Below are 21,484 nucleotides of genomic sequence, written 5' to 3' on the forward strand. Positions count from 1 at the left end.
TCAAAAACAGGACAGTTGGTTTACTCATCAGGTAATTTTTTGAGTTATAAATTAATCTGTTCATTCAAAGACCAGTCTAACAAGACAGTGATGATATTTAAAATATTCTGTCAAATACATAATTCCCACACAAGTTTAGACAATTTCATGGGAAATAAGAACAAAGCCAAAACTTCTAGCAGCTCCTGACACAACTACCAAGATGACACTAGAAAATCAGCAATTGAAGTTTATTGCAATAAGACTTTATTGCAACCACTGGCCACAATCTTCCCGCAAACTACCTAAAGGAGAGACTTCTCAATCTCAAAAGAATCATCTAAAGCCCAATCATTTAAAGAGTACCTTCCAGAACAACCACTAGGTATAAGAAATAGAAATCAAACTTAATATGTTAGAAAAAGATCAAGCAAAACTGCTACATGTATATGTACATACATACACACATACACACAAGAAATCAAGTAGCAACATATTAAATATATTAAAGAACAACACTGAAATTTCAGGTTAATTAAGTGCTGAAACAGAAAAGATGGGTCCATAGTAAGATCCTTATTTTCACTGTAAAAGATAAACCAATATGCATAGATATGTTTAGTTTAAATAAATTGATGGGGGCACCTGGGTGGCTCAGTGAATTAGGCCTCTGCTTTTGGCTCGGGTCATGATCTCAGGGTCCTGGGATCGAGCCCCGCATCGGGTTCTCTGCTCGACGGGGAGCCTGCTTCCCCCCCACCCTCTGTCTGCCTCTCTGCCTACTTGTGATCTATCTCTCTCCCTCTGTCAAATAATTAAATAAAATTTAAAAATAAATAAATAAATAAACTGATGTATTTATAAATATAATGTACAAAAGAAATGGTTATAACTGACAGAGGTTATAAATTGAAATGCTTTATCATATCTAATAAAGTGAGTATTCTTAGTGACTGATATCTGCTAAAATTCCTACAAGTAAACATCAAGATAAACATAATTTAGCAACAAAATCAGTAAAATATTCAATGATAAGTATGGGGTTCAAAAGTCTAAAAAAGTCCCATAATTAATAAGACAGTAGGCATGTTTGAGATACTTTGATCTGGAGCAAACAGGGAGAACAGAGATGAATTAACTGGTATTGATCTAATAGGCAACTCCCAAATCTGAAAAGAACAAATATAACACATTTTTAATAATCCCACAATTTATTAGTAGTCGATCAATATCTGTAAGCAAGAGCCCCACCCCTTTCTTCATTTTTGCTTTTCTTGAACACTGGGAGAATACTTTTTTTAGCTGCTTGGAAGCAGCTGGGCTGTGGAGCAGAAGGAAGACACAGTAACATCAACAAAAGTTACTCACACAATTTAAATAATATGTCCCCAAAATATGCAATAGTGGCCTTCTGCAATGCAAAATGGCAAAGTCATACAATCTGGAATTAGGCTAGCTTAGAAAGAGTAGAAATAGAAAATATATCTGTATAGTAAGTTACTTTAAAAAATGATTAAGATTTATATTATATAAAGATTTCATTTTTAAAATTCCAACACTGCATTAGATGATTGAGCTTTTAAGGGATAAAGTAAAAGGAATGCCATTTAAAATCAGAATGAAAGGGACCACAGTTATCCCACAAAGCAAACACATGCCACTATACAAGAGAAAGCAGATTCAGTGGAGTTATATGAATTCTCCAAATTTAAACAGCAATTCAGTGAAAGAGTTACAACTAGATCCTAAATATCAGAGCAAATAAAATCTGAGAGTACAAGAACAGTAATCCACAGTAAAATGAAGCCATTTCAGTAAATTAAGTCTGTTATACGCCTAGAGAGAATTACAGTCTAGGAGGGTTAGCCCAAAAAACTTCGAAGTCTGAGTCATTTCAGAAGCTACTCTTAAAATAAATGGATGATACAAAGCAAGTGGCTAAAGGGTAGTTTATGAGATGGCTCAGACCGAGACCTCCAGCTTCTGTTATTAACTGTGGTTCCTCCAAAACTACCCGGCTTACAGCTATCCCCACTAATCTACAATACAAGCAAATAAAAAATAAAATTACAAGGACTACTTTGTTGTTACATTGTTTTTAAATACTGAAGAGGACATTAGAAAGTTTAAAAATTAAGCATTAGGGACATCTGGGTGGCTCAGTTAGATAAGCATCCGTCTTTGGCTCAGGTCATAATCCCAGGGTTCTGGGATCGAGTCCTGCATCGGGCTCCTTGTTCAGCAAGGAGCCTGCTTCTCCCTCTGCCTGCTGCTCCCCCTGCTTGTGCCCTCTCTCTTTCTCTCTCTCTAACAAATAAATATAAATAAAATCTTTTAAAGAAGTTAAGCATTGGAACCAGGCTAAAAGAAATGTAAGGAAAAAAAAGGAATAAAATTCAAGTTTGCCATTAGACAATTAAAATCTCAGGAAACACAAAGCTGACTGTCTGAATGAGATGAAATGCACACAACTGAAGGGGGAGAAACTAGTACACTTCTTAAATGACCAAATCCTATCTTTAAAAAGTATTCAATACCATCAATTAAAAGACATGGGATGACTCTTCTATAACTTTAGATCCTCCCAGGTGTAAAAGTCTGTGATTTTGTATGCTCAGGGAATTGATTTGGTTCTATTATACAATATATTTAATAATATATTTAATAAAACATAAAATAAAACTGCCCTGTCATAGGTCTAAAAACTCAAGATGATTCAATTGGTGTAATTAAATGACAGTCATTGAAATCACTACATTAAAAGGTCACTGAAGGGCAACCCTCTTGAGTCCCCTCCCCACCTCAGGAGCTTTGACGATCACTTTTACTATTGCTCAGTAAACCCTGCTTTGCTGCCCACCAAATAAATAAATTAATTAAAATAATAAAAAAATTATAATTAAAAAAGATCATTTAAGGATGTGAGGGAGCTGTTCAGGTTACACAGTAAATTGAAAAAAATATCGTCAAATAGATTGATTCTAGCAGAAACATATAGAAGTTTTTAAAAATCCCAAAATGTTTACAGTAATTTAAAATACTTTTATTTTTCCTTTATACTTTCCAAACTTATAATGAACATACACTGAATTTATAGCCAGGAAAAAAAGTAACTAAAGAAGAAAAGCAAGAGATCATCATAGTTAAGGTATAATTAAGGTAATTATAGGTAACATAATAATAATAATAATAATAATAATAATAATAATGTAACATTAGTGACATTCCTGAAAAACAGCAAGCTGCATATCACTGATAATAGGGGAGACTATACTCTCTGGCTGCATGTAGGTCTTTGTGAGGCTTGTAATCAACTGACCAATTTTTATTCAGTGCTCATATGTTCTTACCTCCTTATTTTCAAAAATAACTTACAAATCAATGGTAACCGTAGGACATATCCCTCCCTCCCCTGCCAAAAACACAGATAAAAAATTTGGCAAATCACAAGCTAAGATGGAAGTCAATGGGGTTATATTCACTAGAGGTTTGAAAAGCTTTCAAATTTATGAACTAAAGGAACAAGATGATAAACCTTAGCAAGATGGTTAGAACTACCCAAAATGAAGACATTTCATTCCTCAATCATTTTTTGAAAATAAACTTAAATAAATAAAAACGGGAACACATAAAGAGATTTGTATCTATGGAAACTACAAAGGAATCCATCTTTTCCTAGCAGTGGGAATGCTAGTTCTACAGAGTAATGACAAAACCAGATAAAGTGCTAAGCACAGTGAAAATGAATAAAGATGAGAATTCACATTCTAGGCCATCAGGCCAAAGGGAATCCTAAACCTAAGTTGGTTTAGTCCTTAAAAGAAAAAGGCTTCTGAAGTTTTAGATAACAGGAAGGCAATCACAGAGGTGGCATCTAACACTTGTTCTGTGTCCAAAAACCAAGGAGAGAAAATAAAACCTCACTACTTTCCTAAAAATCAAACTTTCTATAACTATCTTCCTATGACAAAGATAATTTCTGTAGGACAACAAATGACAATAATGCTGAGGATGTAAATTAAATCTGGCCATTTATTTCAATCAAAATTTTGGTTAATATGCACTTAATGGTAAAAAGGACACCATCAGATCAATTGAAACACAAGTGACACTATGGAGAAATGACAATATAACACTGTATCTGTAGAACCAGTATGCCTACATTAAAAAAAAATAATAATAAAGCAGCATTTCTACTTCATTTTGTTTGCAATACACCCCATGCTTAGCACCAGGGTAAACCCTTAATTGCTTAAGTGTGACTAAGATATGAACTACCAAAAATCACTCTATAATACAAATCATAACAAAACTCTCACCTGAAGTGTATCAGGTACAGTACTGTCAACAAAATATACTGCCTATGGAATTCGAAGCAAACCCGCTTCATTGCATCACCTCAAATTTAATGACTATCTGAATTAACTACTCCTCAACAGTCCAGCCTTTAAAAGTAGATGTGTCAAATTTGCAAATAAATACTATCTTGAAATATTTAATTAATTGAACTTTCATTTGGGGAGCTGAAAAGCAGGGTAGCCAATGTTTATTTCTAACCAACGATCAAACAGTATGACTGGATAGGTAAGAGTTTAGGAGACACCTCAAGTCTGAGCTTCAAGTTTGGGGAGGAGAACTGCTGGATAAGGGCATATTTGGCTCTTTATTTCCCTTCCTTTGGGTCACAGTAAATTGAATTCTCATCAGATCTCCTGCCAGTTCCCATGGGAACTCTATCAGGCTGTGAAAAATGTACCAGAATTCTCAGAAAAGAAGAAAACAGGATGTTAAGCATTCTCTCCAAGATCTTCCTTACTCAGGCCCCACTCCCATTTCCTCTCTGAATTGGGCGACCCAAGTCAGGGCCAATAAGCACCAGGGGATCAAAAGGCAATCTCAAGAAGAGGGCAAACAATAGACTATAATCTTGTTAGACTGGTTTTGAACGCAACAAGGCCTAAGGAAAATAAAAGTGCTGGCTGCTGTCCCTCATAAGGATTCACTCTCTGTCATCCCCTCTCCCCCAGTTCTCCCCTTTCAGCTCCCTTTCTCTCTATCAGCCTTATCAGGACACAGAACAGAACTAGGTCATTTTATTTGTCATATTATATACTGCTCCCTGTTCTTAATTTTCCCAAGCCCTGACTCAGTAGTTTGCTCTTTATTGATTGAGTTCTTAGGATATGCGGAGGATTGCACTAAATGCTTAACATACATAACATCACTTAATGCTCATGACAGGCCTGAGTTAGGTAATGCTACCCCAGAGATTCAAAACCTTGTCTGTTTGGTTCCAAAGTCCATATGCTAAACCACTACAAATAGCCAACATTAGGATATTGATTAAACATTCACTTGATATTAAATGATAAAAGAACCTCATGTAGAAGTCTAATGACAGAGGGAAACCATCATAGTGAAAGTTATACAACAGAAAGTACCATATAATTACTGCTAAGTTGAAAATTATGCAAATACCCAAATACATAAAAAGAAGATTGGAATATATACATTCAGTATTAACAGTTGCTACCCCTGGGTGATCGTTTCCTTTTGCTTTAATTTTTTTTTCAAAAAAAATTTTTTTAAGAATAGAACAGTGTTGCTTTTGTGACTAACAAAATGGGCACTAAGTGTTATTTGTAATGCAACAGCAAAAACAAAACTCAGCATCAAAACCAAGATAGAAGGGACAAGATCACCAATATCAGAAGAACACACAACTACATTTTCAAGGAGGAAAATTATGGCCACATAGAAAACTAGGATGAAATTTCACTGGAAAATTGTAAGCTTTCCCTAAATTGTACAGATCAACAACAACAACCAGTTAGTACTTCTAAGCATGTAAAAGTGAAATACAAACGCAAGGATATTATTTTTGGTTACATGTACAAAATTTTAACTGTATTTATGATGCTAGCATTTGTGTAAAAAGGGAGAAGAATATCCACCCACCCACAAACATCTGCCCTTATAGACCTAAAATATCTCTGGGAAGATTTGCAAGGAAGTAGTAATAACGATTGTTCAAGAAGAAACTGAATCAGCCAGGTAGGGTAGGGTAGGGCAGAAGGGAGCTGTCCAACTACATATCCTGTATTATCATTTGAGTTTTGAACCAAATGAAATAGATTACCTACACAAAATAATTAAAATAAGAAGTGAATACCACACCAAAGAGAGAAAAACTTAAATCAATGTTATTGGTTTCCTAGTAAATAAAAGTATCCAAAAGAGAAAAGATATGAGGCCCCTGGGAGATCAGTCAGTTAAGCATCTGCCAGGTCATGATCTCAGGGTCCCAGGATAGAGTCCCGCATTGGGCTCCCTGCTCAGTGGGAAGCCTGCTTCTCCTTCTCCCTCTGCCTCTCCCTCAGCTTGTGCTCTCTCTCAAATAAATAAATAAAATCTTTAAAAAAAAAAAAAGATAAAAGATATGGTAACTAATTTAAACGTCTGCCTATTTTATACAATAGTCTGTCAAAAAATATCCTAGGTTTCCATATTGGCTTTCTTGCCAAATGACTTTAAAATGTCTATTTCAGCAAATGAAGCAACCAAAGCATTCAGTTTCTTGATTTGACTATGAAAATCTTTAGGAGAAAATAAAAAAAGAATCACTGCTTTATCCATATACGTGCTTTCTAAAAATGTTATGTACATCTATTTTTTTTAAAGTAAGGAACTTGCTATGTTAAATAAAACCACAAAAATGTTTTAAATTAGGTCTTCCTGACTGCTTAAAAATTAAATTTAAAAAATCCTATAAGGAAAATCTTTGCCTTGTCATGGAAATCACACCAACGCAAAGCGCAGTCTCCAAAGAAAGGGGAAAAAACGGGGACCCAAAGCCATCAACCCTGCACTACTTCTCATCACCCTGGACACACAGGATTAGAAGACAGAGATGCTGACATGGAGTCAAGGAAGAAACAAACCTGAATGTGAATTCCAGGAAGTTGTGCCAATGCAAGGAAAAGAAGCTTCCCAAACACTCTGAAAGTCATGCAAATAGTTACTCTTGTTGTAACTGATAAAATGTTCAAGCACCACACAGTGTACTTGCACTCAGGGCAGCACCAAGCCGAGGTGTCATAAGAGCACCTAGCAAGGACATAAATATCCTGGCCCATCAACTAGTCGGAAACCTCCAGGGAAGGGAAATGCATACTAAAAAAAGTAACCGACAATTGCTTCCTCATTCATGTTTTCCCTTCTCCAAAAACAAGTTGCGAAACGACAGTTAAAGCACTTAGGAGTTTTAAACATACCACAGTATTATCTGTCCCGGAAAATTCTGTGTTCTTCCAAGAGGACCCAAGCCCAAGGAGAAAATGGAACCATCAAGCAAACTAAGTGGACCTTCTTCAGAGAGAAGCAAATACTCTATCAACTTTGGTACTGAACCAAGTTTCATGCTGCTGAGAGGAAGAACAGAAACAAGAAAAAATGACATTTAGCAAATCACTTTTTTCCTCTTAAGGCCAGAAAGGTCCCAGGGATCCTCTGCAACGGCCAAGTCAGACAGTGTGGCAGCCGCGGTGTGTGTGCTGGGAAATGAGAGCTTATTGCAATCTAAGAATTTTGAAGTTGTTCGTGTTGAAGGTCTAAGCACCTGTGAGGATGGTGATGGAAAATAGAAGGCAGAGAGATGAAAGGGAAAAAGAAGAATAAACTGAGGGAGGAAGGAAAACACAAGGATGTTAGAGAGAGAAGGAAAGAAAGAGGGACGTTGTGTCTGTAAGGGGAGGATCAAGAGACCATCAATACCACTTTTACTCTCTCAATCGTAGAGAAAATAGTTAAGTCTACCTAGGCTTAGTGATCCTGTTAGCACTGTCCCTTCGGAAAGCTATGATTAGCGAACACCAAACCAGAAAAACTGAAGAGCAGCATGATTCATCTTTGTCTTTTATCTTCAAAACCTTTATACAGGAGGAGTTCAAACCACATGCTGCTGTTCTTCCACAAAGCTGGCAAGACCACTGGCAAGGATAGAAACTGGTGGACAAATGTGGAAGTGTGGAAAAGCGCCAGGCTGATGTCAAGGAATCAATCATTTTGATAGATTTGGCTTCTAAGGCCATCATTTCAAAATTTAGTGAACTGATGAGTAATGGAAGGAAACAAACACCAGCTCTCAAAAAGGTGAAAATCATTTGAAGACAGAGGTCCTAGAAAAGCAGAAAAGAGGCCTTTGCCCCAATGGAAACTAGACTGTAACCCAGCCATAACAATTTAAACATTTCAGAGGAAAAAATACAAAAGACGCTCTGACTACAACTCAGTAATAGAATCACAAGTAGGAAAAGAATAAATTCAATCTCCTAGTCTTCTCTTGGGGAGGGAGAAAACTGGTGAATAAGAGATCAGTGGAGCTGCTTCATAGAGGTGGTAAAGAATTGTATGATAGCTTCACCAACAAATAGTCCTTTAGCCTTCAAAAGAATCACCGAGTGGCCATAAGACTTGGGGTGGTGGTGGTGTTGGGTGTGTGGGGGTGTGATACACACACACACACCTACCCTCCCTCAAATCTTATCATTTTGTCTACCACAGATACACTAATTGATATTTAAAATAAACTCTTGGTAGCAAAAGATAAAACTTTCAGAAATGAAAAAGGATCAGGTGGGTCAATCACTGCTAACAGGACAAAACATGTTCACTACTAGGTCTAGGAACAGGTCTTCGGGATTGTCGGTTCACTCCCCTTCCATAGATAAGGAAACTAAGGACTAATATTAGAGAAGCATCCAAGGTCATAGAGTTAGGACAAGATGTGCTTCAGGCCTGGGGGTCCAAGAGTCCAGGGTTTTTCTACCTTCAACCTATCCTGTGAGGTGAAGCCAGCTCAGGCCGTGGAAATCTGCCAGCTATGGTGGCCCTCCCAGAGTCTCTACTGGGAGAAATAACACATTTGTCAGTAAATACAGTTATATCAGAGTCTGATTAGAGATATTAGGAGGACTAATTGAGGCTTTCTGCATATTTTTTTAGTAAGAATATCTTTTTAGAGGATGGAAAATAGATTCCTTCACATTTCACAATTTAAGAAAACAAGGAACACTAAAAGAAAAGAAGTCATCCCTAGTGTAAGAATATGAACATACATAATCTTCAGCTGCCTATCTTCATGCCTCTGAGGTCACAGAAATGTCCTACCTCTTCACTGTAATGTGGACTGTAACTGTAGACCAGGCTGGAGGTCAGCATTTGAGATACTAGTTTGTATTTCCATCCTAAGGAACTTAAAACAGTTACTCCTAATACACTGCTCTGCTTCCATTCCTTTCTATACTAGCATGCCGAAAGAATCACAGCTGTCAAAACACCATACTCCTTTTACAAATAAAGAAACAGAGGCTTCATGAACACTTAGACCATACACTTAAGATTACATCTCTTAGCTGCTGCGATTCAGCCAGAAAACTAAAGAACTTCTCCAGTGACATGTGGTACCATTTCACCAAAACTTGTTCACCTAATTTCTAATCAGTGCTCTAGTTGATTCTGTGATTTTCTTCCCTTCTTTTCTTGTATTCCTTATTTTTCTTCTCCCTCCAACTTTTTTTTTTTTTTTAATTAAAGCAGGGCCAGAGGTTCAGAGGTAGTGCAAACCTGGCCTGGTTGGGCGAAGTCAGATGCTCTAACTGGCCTCTCTTTTCTCCGCACTCCACCATGCATCAAAGTTGAGCCTGCCAGGCTAAAGGTACCCCATACGCTGCAGAAATGGCTAAGTGAAGCAAGCCAGTGACTTATTTCCAATTCGTTCAGACTATTAGTGGAGAATAGGGCTATTACGAACCCCAAGTGAGGGGGGATGGGAACAGCAGGGAGTAGTTGGGGGCCATCAAGCTTCTGTCATTTAGAGCTTTAAAATAATGGAGAGTCAAGTCAAAAAATAATAATTTTGCCTACTAAATCTCTGTCAGATCATTTTAAAAGAGAACAAATTAGAGATGCTGCGTATTTTTGATTATGAAGTAAAGACACAGAAATAGCCACAGACCAGAACTCTAGCACTAGGGAAGGACTGCTCAGGCAGCCATATGAAGACTTCAAAGAGCAAGGTGACAGTGAGGGCTGGACCACACAAGGCATCGAACGTACTACCACCGATCCAGTGGAGAGGTGAGTTCACGGTCATAACCCATATACAGGAAACCAAGAGAAAAACATATTTATTCTATGTATTTTTAATGCTTTCATTTGTCTCTCAGACAATGATATGCCTAAAGTTTCACTGAAGTCAGGCTCAAAGTCTTTATCAGTGTCAGGAAATCAAAGAAAGCAGGTGACAAGGAAACTAGCTCCAAAGCTTAGAACTACAGGGTGAGCTTTCCATATCACTTCTCTATATCCAGATATCCCCACTCTTTCTTAAGACCTTCCAGGTACCAGTTTATAAATCTCACCTCTTCTGTGAAGATTTAATGGGGATCGTACCTGATTCCTGTCACTAGGGACCAAGAGCTGAAGAAAAGACAAGATCTTTGCCCTGTAGGGCTGGGGGAGAGAGGTCGGCACTGGGAATTGCTCCTGAAGAAGGGGGCATAAAAGTACACTAAGAGGACAGAGAGCTCAGACTTCCCATGGGGAGCCAGGAATCCAGGACAACAGTAAGATTCTTAGAGAAAAATAAGTGTGAAGGCAAGAAGCTGTGAAAAGGCTTGGTGCTGTCTATGGAACGGGGAGAAGTTCTTTGTGATGTATTATATGGACAGTAGAGTAGAAGGTAAGACTGGAAATAAAGGCAAGATCCTCAAAGGACGTTATGATATTTTATGCACAACTGCCTTTCCTTTGATTTTATGTTCACTGAAGGAATGAGATGCTTTTCTGCAGACATCTGGGGATCCCCAGAGTTTGTGAAAGGAAAAGGAGTATGTATGCATGTAGAACGCAATCTGACCAATGATGTAAAAGACTGCGAAGACCCTAAGGAGCAGACCAACCACCTAAGGTGATTCAATTGAGATACAAGGAGCAAAGAGACTACCATTCACAGGGAGAACTGACCAAACAAAGATCTGAAAGAGCTAACTGTGGAAAAATCAGGCTAACTTAGCATGAGGAGACTTGTGGATGCTAATGTTCAGGACAATGGGCAGGGGAGACATTGTTGAAGACCAACAACAAAGGTAGCCAAGGCCATCTGTGGGCAGGGAAGAAAAATCACACGGAGGCCATGAGCTGTATTTTGGACATAACAGATGTCACCTGTTTGTTGGAATCTGTATTTGAGTACCCAGTGGTCAGCAGCTGGAAACAGATCCGTGAGAAGAGAAAGAAGTTACGAGTGGAAACATTCCTAAGAGTCAGCAGTACGTGCTGATAGCTGAAGCCAGTAAAGTGCACAAGGTCACACAGCAGGTGAGACTTCTCCTGTTTCGAAAGACAGCGATGTTCTGTACAATCCACATTGATGTTAATCCCGTAGTGCCAAAAGACACATTTCCGTTGTCTCACCAGTTATTCCATTCTGTTCCTATTCAACTTCACACATTTTTGATATAATCTTGTCCTAGTTAGACTGTAAGCAACTTGTGACATAGAACACGATTTTACTCATCTTTACTTCACCTCCATAAAGGTACCTAATAACCATATGTGCCTTTTCTAAAATATTAATTCCACCAGAACTGTTGTTTTGTAAGGCTCTAGCCTCAATGCCTAGAATAAGGTATGGCACATAGCAGTGGCTCAAAAAATTATCTGCTAAATGAATAAAAATGAACTCATTTCACTAGGCTATCACCTCTGTCCTCCTTAATGTATCAAGTGATTAGGCATGACCAAAGCTTCAGAGACTGAGTCCTTGAAAAGAATAAATTCACTTGAGCTTTGTCTTCACAAGAAGACTACCTGCTTATCTGCCCAGCCCAGTCCAGTCCAAACGAACACACTTGTTGAAACCAGAAGAAGAGAAAAGGCAAAACTGCAGAAAAAATACCTGGCTCAAAAAGGCCTGGCTGAAGACAAAACCTGAGATTCCTATAGTTACCGAAGGAAGTGTAAGCGTAGCTCTGCAGGCAAACTTTAGACGTGGTGCTTCAGAAGAGACTTGCAATTACTCCTAATGTTCTATTCATCAGCCTTGAATGGGATGAGCATGGTTCATCAAAAGCTACAGCCAGGAATGATTCCCTCCCAGAGCATGCCATGTTTCAAAATGCTGCTAATTACCAAAGTTGAAGTGACTGAGGCCCCGACTATGGCAGCCTTCTTAAGTGGACAGCAGCATTCATCCTCCAAGGAAAGGAAACAGGACAAGTGTGAGGGTGAGCCTACAGACAAAACTAAAAGCATACTCTCAAGTCTAGTTAATTACTCTACAGCAACTGTCAGCTGGCCTGGAGACAACAATGCATAAAGCCAAGCTCAGTAAGGACAAAAGAATAAACACAAATATAAAATGCAAGATAAGACAGGCAGGGGAGGGGACCAGAGGTGAAAGAACATCACACATTCAAACCCTTTCCTGTGGATTAGTTTTGCAAAGGAGCTGGTTACCAAAGTATAGACCCAGAAACAAGAACTCCAACCGAGCCAAGCAGTCAGATACATGAAGAAGTTCACCTACTTTCCTGCTGTATCACTTTCCTAGGGCTGCAGTAACAAACCCCACAAATTAGTTGGCTTAAAACAGCAAAAACCCATTCTCACAGTTCTGGATATTTCAGGTTTCAAATTAAGTTGTTGACAGGGAAATGCTCCCTCTGAAGGCTGAGGGGAAGAATCTCTCCTTGCCATTTCCTAGCTTCTGGTGGCTCCTGGCCATCTCTGGCATTCCTTGCCTTGCAACTGCATCACTTCGATCTCCACCTCCATTGTCACATGGACTTCTGTTTGTCTCTGTGTCCCATGCCCTTCTGATGAGGGCACCAGTCACTGGGTGTGCAGCCCCCCTGACCCAGTCTAGTATGATCTCATTTTAAATTATATCTGGAAAGACCCTATTCCCAAATAAGATCATCTATGAAGGTTCCAAATGGGCACGAATTCTGGGGGACACTGTTTAGCCCACTACGCTTATCATCATGAAAACACCAGGAAAGACTGCCCCAGTCAGCCATCTCCAAGAGACAGAATTGCAGCACTATACGAATACCTGAAAATTTGCCAGAGAAAAGATAACTAGCAAGTGAAAACAAGAAGGCAGTTCCAGGTATTAATAAAAAGAGCTTGTTTCATATAAGAGCAAAAAACTTCACTCAGCTTTTAAACACACTAAAACAAGGAGCTTAGAACTACATGGCCCCAATTATGAAGATACAGCTCTAAAACACCGTTTCTTTCCCCCAACTGTGAAGAATTGACAGAACTCCCACCTTAGAGCCAACAGATGCTTGTGTATACTACGTTCTTGTACACGCACAGGTTGTTCAAACCCTTGGGAGAGAAATACACAAGCAAGCAGGAGTACTAGTCTATAACTCTCTGAACATTTAAAAGAAAAAAAAAAAAAAAGCAGAGGTCACACAGAAAGAAACCCTGGAAAGTCGGTGCTTAAAAATGTAACTCGCCGACTCTGAATGATATGTTATTTTGCAAACATACAACATTTTTGTTTAAGATTTTTTTCTTATTAGAAAAGCTAAATGTATTATCTCTGTACAGATCCTTTTTAAGAAGAAGAAACTACTGAAGAAAAAAATATTGAGAGAAGATAGCAAGTTTCCTTTCCAACTGAACACATCTGTACCCTGTCTCACCTGACACTTTTCTACGACATAAGATACTCTGTACACTATCATAGAGCCCAACTGCAAAAGAATCCACTCTCTGTGAACCAGGAGGTATAGGAAGTTCGAAGATTTGCAATTCAGCACATTTTGTAAGGTTTTTGGCACATAAGGGTTATTTTTAAAGAGGGAAAAAAAGCCTGTCCTCTCCCTACCCCCAAACACAGCTGAGCTGATTCAGCACAAATCTCCCCCTAAAATAAAATCCTAGTTTGCAGAGAATAAGCATGGAAAGTTCCAGCCCCAAGGACGACATTTCAGAAACCTAGATGGAAAGATCAGGAGTGGGTGGTTTAAGAGAGACTGGCCACAAATCATGTTCTAAACGTAAGAACTAGCACCAGAAAACTGTGAGCAACTTGGGAGTCCAGGGAAGAAAGTCTTGAATAATAAGCAATGTAATATACGAGTACTGCCCAGAGATATGAGAATCTCGAGGATTCTGGTAGCTAGGGAATCATTTCCCACAGGTGAGCATACAGAAATTTCCAGGAATGCAGTTGGAGGTTTTAGTTTCTTCATTTAACTTAGAGATGCTTTCTGAAAAGGATATTACAATAGACATTATTCAAACACTACACTTCACCCAGAAGCACGTGCTCAGTTCCACACCCTGATGGCCCCCAAGGCACAGAGGTACTTTTCATAACCTACAGATCAAACATTCAAGTGCTCATTACCAAAAAGAGCATTTAGGTGGCAGCAGGTAGAAAGCTACCTTGCCCAGAACAGCCAAATTTCTAGAAACAGACAACTCTACAGTTTTGTTAATTACCTTCACCAGACAAGGGAACTAACGTGTCAAGGATCGTTCCCCAAACCCACAGGATTAAAGGGCATCTAGATGACTCCTGGTCTCCAGTGCACACTGACACATGTCTAAGTGGGCTAAGTCTTACTAGAAAAAGGCATGGTCAGAAATTGAGTCATTCAAAACATCTCCTGATTTGGTGAATATCTACAGTCATTTATTCAAAAAATTTACAGCCACGTTGATGGTAACAGCTGGCGCAGAGAAGGCAAGGACAAGCAACCTTGTATAAACCTGTCAATTTAAATCACAATGCATTCACCACCTTAGGGCCTGTTTTGGTCATTAATGTAAAGGACTTTTCCATAGCATGAGTGAATCAAATTAGTATGAAATGGGAAATGTGGAGATGACAAAGGGTATGTTTATAAAAACCAAACTAAAATACATCAGAGGTAATTAAGAACAAAAATTCCCAGACTGCCAGCTTTGCACTTAACACAGCTGATTAAGCAACACACTGTAAAAGAAAGAACTTACGAGTGTTTTTAGGGAAAAGGACAGCCCGGTTAAATAGCCAGCAAGGAGTGAAGGAGATCCTCCTCAAGAAAGCTCCAGGCCCTTGAAGAGCTTTCACAGGCTGAGTGAAAAACCGCTTCTGCTAAGGAATGTCACTCCAAATACCTTCAAAGATCTGTCCTTGCACAGGAAAAGAGCACTGAGTGCTCCTCATCCCCTCCCTGGCTCTGGGCCAAGATGACAAAGCAACCTGACCTTTCCTTTCTCCCAGATGCTCCCAAGTCACACCTATGCCAAGAGACCAAAGAGAAAAGGAAATCAATCTTCAGCACTGGGTTAGCAATGTTACCCATGACCTCACGCTGTCTGTGTAACTAGCAGAAGAACATGTAATCTGACACAGGTTTCTCTGACGAACAATTTGATAAAACATCACTTCACAGGGACATCTCAAAGACTAATGAGATCATGTCTAGAGGGCTGAAGGCACTCCGTGGGCTGATCTATGGTGCTCTTACCACCTGCTGATATCTGTAGGCCAGGAATACAATGAAAGAGAATCAACTTCTTGTAGCACGTAAGGTACGTGTCATATACAAGAATGGACATTACCCCAAAAAGGACCGTGACCCTGGCTATCTGTATTATATAATACACACAACATGGAAGTGGGGCCTTCTAGGTGGCCTTTAATTTAGCATAGCAACTAAATGCATAGACACCTGGATAAAACAATTAATTTCTATGAGCCTCAGTGTCCTTACCTGTAAAAATAGGAATGCATACAAACATCTTGGGATGGAGGTGAAAATTAAGTAAAATTAAGTAAAAATGAAAATATTCAGTGCTTACCATGAGGAGTCTACTCCATAAATGACAGCCCTGACCCTGTTATGCTCAATGAGCATTATGTGAAATGTCTTAAGAAGCCTGTCTAGTTCACAGTACAAACTGCAGGTGCCAGGAGTCTTGGTGAGAGGGCATCTGAGACAAGGCATGAAAATCATACAGAGGTGTTCACCACATCGCAAATGAGCCACATCTTCTATAGCTGGCATCCCAAGGAAGCAAGGCTTTTAACAGTAGTTGGGTTGTCAACCAGTTCTTAAAGCACATTAACCCAGAATGGAGGGAAGATCATTTACATATATTATCAACCATTTCCAGATTGACGTGAGAATCCGAACATGAGGAGACAATCTCGTGCTACTCCTTCCATGTCTGGCTAACCCTAGGCAAATCAGGTAGGGTCTATTTCTAGCTCCCTGAATATATTCTTATCTGGGTCCACACACCTTCATCCTAATGCTCCCATTTTCCCCTAATTTAGAAGAAATTTATTGAGCACCTACTGTGCATCATAAACTGTACATACTGAGCCCTGGGGTGGTGAGCAAACAAATGTGGGCCCCAGCTGGCCTAATATAATGAATCTGATGAGAGAGATTAACACAAAATACAGTAAGATCTGAAAAATTATGTACAAATTTCAGAAAGGGGGTTGTTCGGGGCCAACTTCCCAGGAAGTCACGTTTAAATTGAATCTGAAGGATAACTATGAGATAAATAAGGGGAAAGGAGGACAAAGAGAGCATCCCACACAGGACAAACTGCAAGTGCAAATGCCCAGAGGTGAGAGCGGGAGGCATTTCACACACTTAAGGAAGGCAGGCCAGAAAGGTGGGCGGGAGGAGGCAGATGAGAGAAGGGTAGGGGCTTCTCTAGGAAGTAAGCTGGAACCAGATTATGCTGGACCTTGTAGGCAACAGGAAGCAACCGGAAACCAAAAGTCTGTCATGTGAAAGTTCCCTTCAGCTGCGGGTACAGAACAGACTGGAGTGGGAAAGAATGGCTGCAGGTTCCAGGAGTCTCGGTGAGAGGGCATCTGAGACAAGGCAGCAGCACCAGAATGGAAGGAAAAGGAAGCACACACATCTACACAGCAGGGGTTGGTGGGGGACTGGGGTTGGGGGGTAAAGGAAGAGGGGGTATCAAAGATGTCTCTGACAGCAACAGCAAGGCATGATAAAAGCGTTACTTCCAGAACACTAGATGGGTCCGGAGTTTCTGACAGAATACTATGAGTTCAGACTTGTGAATCTTGGTGCAAAGGAAGATAATTTCCATCTATCCCAAAGAGCTCATTGCCCCCAAAGTACAAACTTCAGTAAAGAAAGGTTTCCAAAAGAGAGGAATCATCTAATGCAATATGAATTTGAAATAACTGCCACTATTATTTATAGCCCAATAACGCCCCAAATGTCTGCATTTATCAAGAAAAACACTCTATTTTAAGTGCCTAAAAAAGAGTCAGCCTAGTTCATAGAACAAATTTTGATGGCATGAAAGCCAAAGTCGGCAGTTAGTTTACAAATGAGCTTCATCTCTAAAATCTGCTTATTCAACAAATACTGGCAAAAACATTTAGGGAGCACACACGTATTTTTGGGCCGAGGTGTCTGGAGACAGTAGAAGACTGGACCGAGCAGATTATGCCAGGGCTGAGGCTTCTATGCACTCTTGCTTTTTGAAATTCCATCCCTTCCACACGCTCATTTTTGACCCTTCAATTGTCCAAGCAAGTTACAAGTCTGAACACAACAGTTCCCATGGTGATGGAAATTGTACAATTAAGAGACAGGAGTTGTAGTGATTCATATGTCAATTGTAAATGCTGTATTACATGGATTTAAAATACTTCAAGATTCTACTTTAGAGATTCTACGAGACAGCTGGAGAAAATTCCCAGTGAAGATCCCAGTTATTATTACCTTCTTCCACTGAGAACAAAATGATTTAGGCACACAAACTCTGCCTGTCGATGGGCTGACCTTCTCTAAGCATTACAAACAATATACATACACAGAAAGACACTGCTCCTGCTACTAGAAGAGGACTGTCGCCCTGGTTATTTTAGGAAATCCATCTCACCGTCTTTTACACACCTAGGATGTCATGCCACAAAACTAAAAGACATATGAAAGTTACCATGGATTCAATTTCTCCACTATGTTATTGGGGCCATGAAGAACCCCAGAAGAAATCAGCAAGACCGTTCTTTACCAGGCATATTCCTTAGTCAAGATTTTAGTGAGAGCACAGATGGCAGATGGTAAACAGAGGATGGGGAGGGAATTCTACCAGGCAGTATGGCAATTCAGACAGCTTCTGAAACACTTCCAAGATACACACGTATTCTTCCACGTCTCCCTCAAACCAGAGAACACACAAACATACATTTTACACAACACACAGACACTTTACACATACACAAACTGCGTGAGAAGACCCTCATTTTGTGGAAGCTGGAAACTTGATGCCACATCTAACCAGATACCACTCAAATCTGTGCAATGGGAGGATGTCCGTCAAAGTAGCTGCACATTGATTCACATCCCCGACCTCAGAGCCAGTTTAAAAAAAAAGAAAAGGAACTGCTAGATTCTATTAAAAAGCAGCATTATTAAACAAAACAACACAACTTACCTGAGTGGCATCTGGAAAAACATGAAAGGTTAGTATCATCCTAGATTCTTATAAAAACCCCATGAGACAGGGAAGGCAAATGATATCCCCAGTTCACAAGTGATGAAACCAAGGCTCAGAGAGGTGCGTGGTTATTTTAATCAAGGCACTTAGCCAGAATTAAATCTTGGGAGTGAATCAAAGTGAATTTCCGTAACTGAAATAGAGACCATTGAATCTAACAAAGCGACCTTACCAGTTTACCTTCAATCTTATTTCTCTACATTCTAGAAACTCCTTGAAACTGTCATATTATAGACTCTCTGGGATGGTCAAATAATAGTCTGGGCAGAGAAGATGATTTTACCTCCATTACCTCACTTAAGCTGTGACAGGCTGCCCTAATCAGCTTTCGCGCACAGAGGCACAGAGGCACACACACTCCCTCTCCGTGCCTCTTAATCACCACGTGCCACGCCGAGCAGCTGCAGAGGTCTGAAGGGAATTGGCAGAAATGTGCAATGATGTGCTAGCCCCCCCACCCCCCCGCGGGGCAGCAACTGCCCTGCCTGCTCCCAGACTCGAGAGAAAACATGGGTGTTCACTCTCACAACTGACGGGCCCAGAAGACAGGCAAGTGGTTTCAGGTGGTGAGTCAGGAAAGGCAGTTTGCATCAGGAATGTTCCAGCCCAGCAGAGCTGAGCAGCATCCTACTCCCTGTGCAGGGATACAGTATTCATCATTTATACAATGTCACCGTGGGGGACAAACTTGGGCTCAGCACAAATTGAATCCAATCAACTCTTACGCAGAAGAATCAGTAAACAAGGTTTCTCCCACCAAGAAGGAACCTAATTGCTTAAGAACTGCCACCTTATCCGGCACTTGAGGTCAGTCCTTCTATCCTGAGATACAGGTCTTTGCAAAGGGCTGGCACGTGGTCTGAGAGCAGAACCCAGGGCTAACCTTCCGGGACCACTCAGAAGCGGCTGCAATAAGCTGTGGTCCAGGTTCCCAAGCATGAGACAGAACCAGGTGAGGGCAACATGCAAAGAAGCCAGGGGGGATGTCCTAACACACTGTGTGCAAAGAGCCGCATAGGACTGAGGGAAGAGCTGAACCCCCCAACACTCCCCTCAGGTTAATTTTGGATGGATTTCCAGACAAATCCAACTTTTGAGGGAATTCCTTATTTGCTTCTATGCTATTGTTTATGAGCCAGCAAATGAGTGACAGGATATAAAACTTGGTGAAATAGAGATGTTGACATTAGATCAGATAACAGAAGATCTAGAAATTGAAAGAGGCTTAAAGCCATCATTCGCACTACACTTCATGAATGAATACAGTATTCTGTCAAGTTTTATACAATGACAAATGAGCCTCTTCTCTGAAGGAACCTGAGGAGATTAAACAGTCATTTTAGGGAATCCAGTTTAGTTTCTCTACTTCAAAATTAGCAATTTCATCCCATGCCAACTTTAAGAATCTCTTTGCTGTAATTTATATTTCTAGTGACTATGGTATATAATGAAACTGGTTATGTTTGTGACAGACTACTTCAGCATTAGTTCAAAAGCCAGAGCCTCATGAAACCTGTCACATCATTAAAAATCTGCATTTAGGTAAAGAATATTAATGTGGCACTGATGTGTGTTAAGGCCAGACATACAGCAGAATGCCTTATCTTTCTCAAGATATGAGAAAAACTGGCCCAAAACATGATATTTTTCCAGAAGAATCCTCACTGAAGCAAAGTACAGAAAAGGCAAATCACAGTCCCTCTCTGAAAAGACTTGCATCAACCGCCATCAAAGAAATCACACCACTCATTTCCTTTGTTCATCAAGGACACAGGCACCTGCCTGGGATATTTAGGGTGGGGAGTCAGAGAAAAATAGAGAATGCTCAGAGGCTCACTCTCAGCCTCTCCAAAATGGCACGTTCTGCAGCTTGTCACAGAATATATGCTCTAAGAACACAAGGAGATGCACTCTTTGGGCCTCTGGGCTGTTGCACCAGACCAGAAAGTCACTGCGCTGCACCACAGGCGCCAAAGGAACTACTGGGAAACCACACAGTCCTTCCCAGGCAAGGCTGCCCTAGCACCTGCCACAGAAGCTACAGGAAGTATGAGCAGCTGAAGAAGTGGGGGTGGCATACGCCCCAGAGTGCATTTCAGTAAGCATGCTTCTGTTCCAGGAGAGCCCCCTTCTCAACAGCCAGCCTATTCCTCAGAAGGGAGGCAGAAAAACCCGGCAACCTTCCTTCAGTAGCATATCCCGCGGCACTGACTTTTAATGGAGGTGGCTGAAGAGAAGAAGGGAGCCAAGGAAAGGAAGCTCAGGGCAATATGCAATTATTGAAACTGGAATTGAGCCTGGACCCTGGAAAGAACATGCTGTGAGAGCTCTGGCAATCACACTGTGGTCAGGGCCCCAATTTTAAATCTCTCCCACAGGATACCACTTCCTGAGACACAGGCACGCCCTTCGTCGTATCAAAGTAATTCCACTTGACTTGGCAGAGGGGTGTCATCTGCTGTTTTCTGGGATTCCATCACAAGGACCCAGCTTAAAACAATCCCCAACCATTTGTACATATGTTTCTGTCCCATTTACCTTTTTCCCAATAAGCTTCTTTCGAAGAAATTCCCGGGCTTCAAACATGTAGGGAATGTCATATAGGGGACGTAGTTTCTTGTTCTTATCCTAAAAGAAAAACAAAGTATCACATCAGAAATGAAAAACAAACATTAAAAAAACCCACAGATGAACACAGCTAACGAAACAAAATTACTAGAGTACATCTGAAATATGCTACCTCCCAGTTATCACAAATATAAGTGCCAGTACACGGAAATGATTAATAGGTATTTGGATGGAATGCTTTACAGCAAATAAGATTATCTTTTTCATACCACAGACTCAAAAATAAGTAATGAAATGTTTGTAATTATCTAAACTGGAAACAACCAAGTGTTAATCAACGAGGAAAAGACCTATATAAACTGTGGGA

The 21,484-nt window shown here is 40.1% G+C and overlaps 1 protein-coding gene across 1 annotated transcript in view; it reads right to left on the reverse strand.

Annotated features, from left to right (window-relative positions):
* Positions 1–21,484, reverse strand: part of SND1 (staphylococcal nuclease and tudor domain containing 1) — a 411,695-nt gene that overhangs the window by 243,567 nt on the left and 146,644 nt on the right. Inside the window, exon 11 of the mRNA XM_032869880.1 lies at positions 21,088–21,177. Coding sequence (XP_032725771.1) covers positions 21,088–21,177 — 90 coding nt within the window. The remainder of the gene's footprint in view (positions 1–21,087; positions 21,178–21,484) is intronic.

This window comes from Lontra canadensis, unplaced genomic scaffold (genome assembly GCF_010015895.1).
Source record: "Lontra canadensis isolate GAN:19392208 unplaced genomic scaffold, GSC_riverotter_1.0 scaffold2, whole genome shotgun sequence".
NCBI lineage: Eukaryota > Metazoa > Chordata > Mammalia > Carnivora > Mustelidae > Lontra > Lontra canadensis.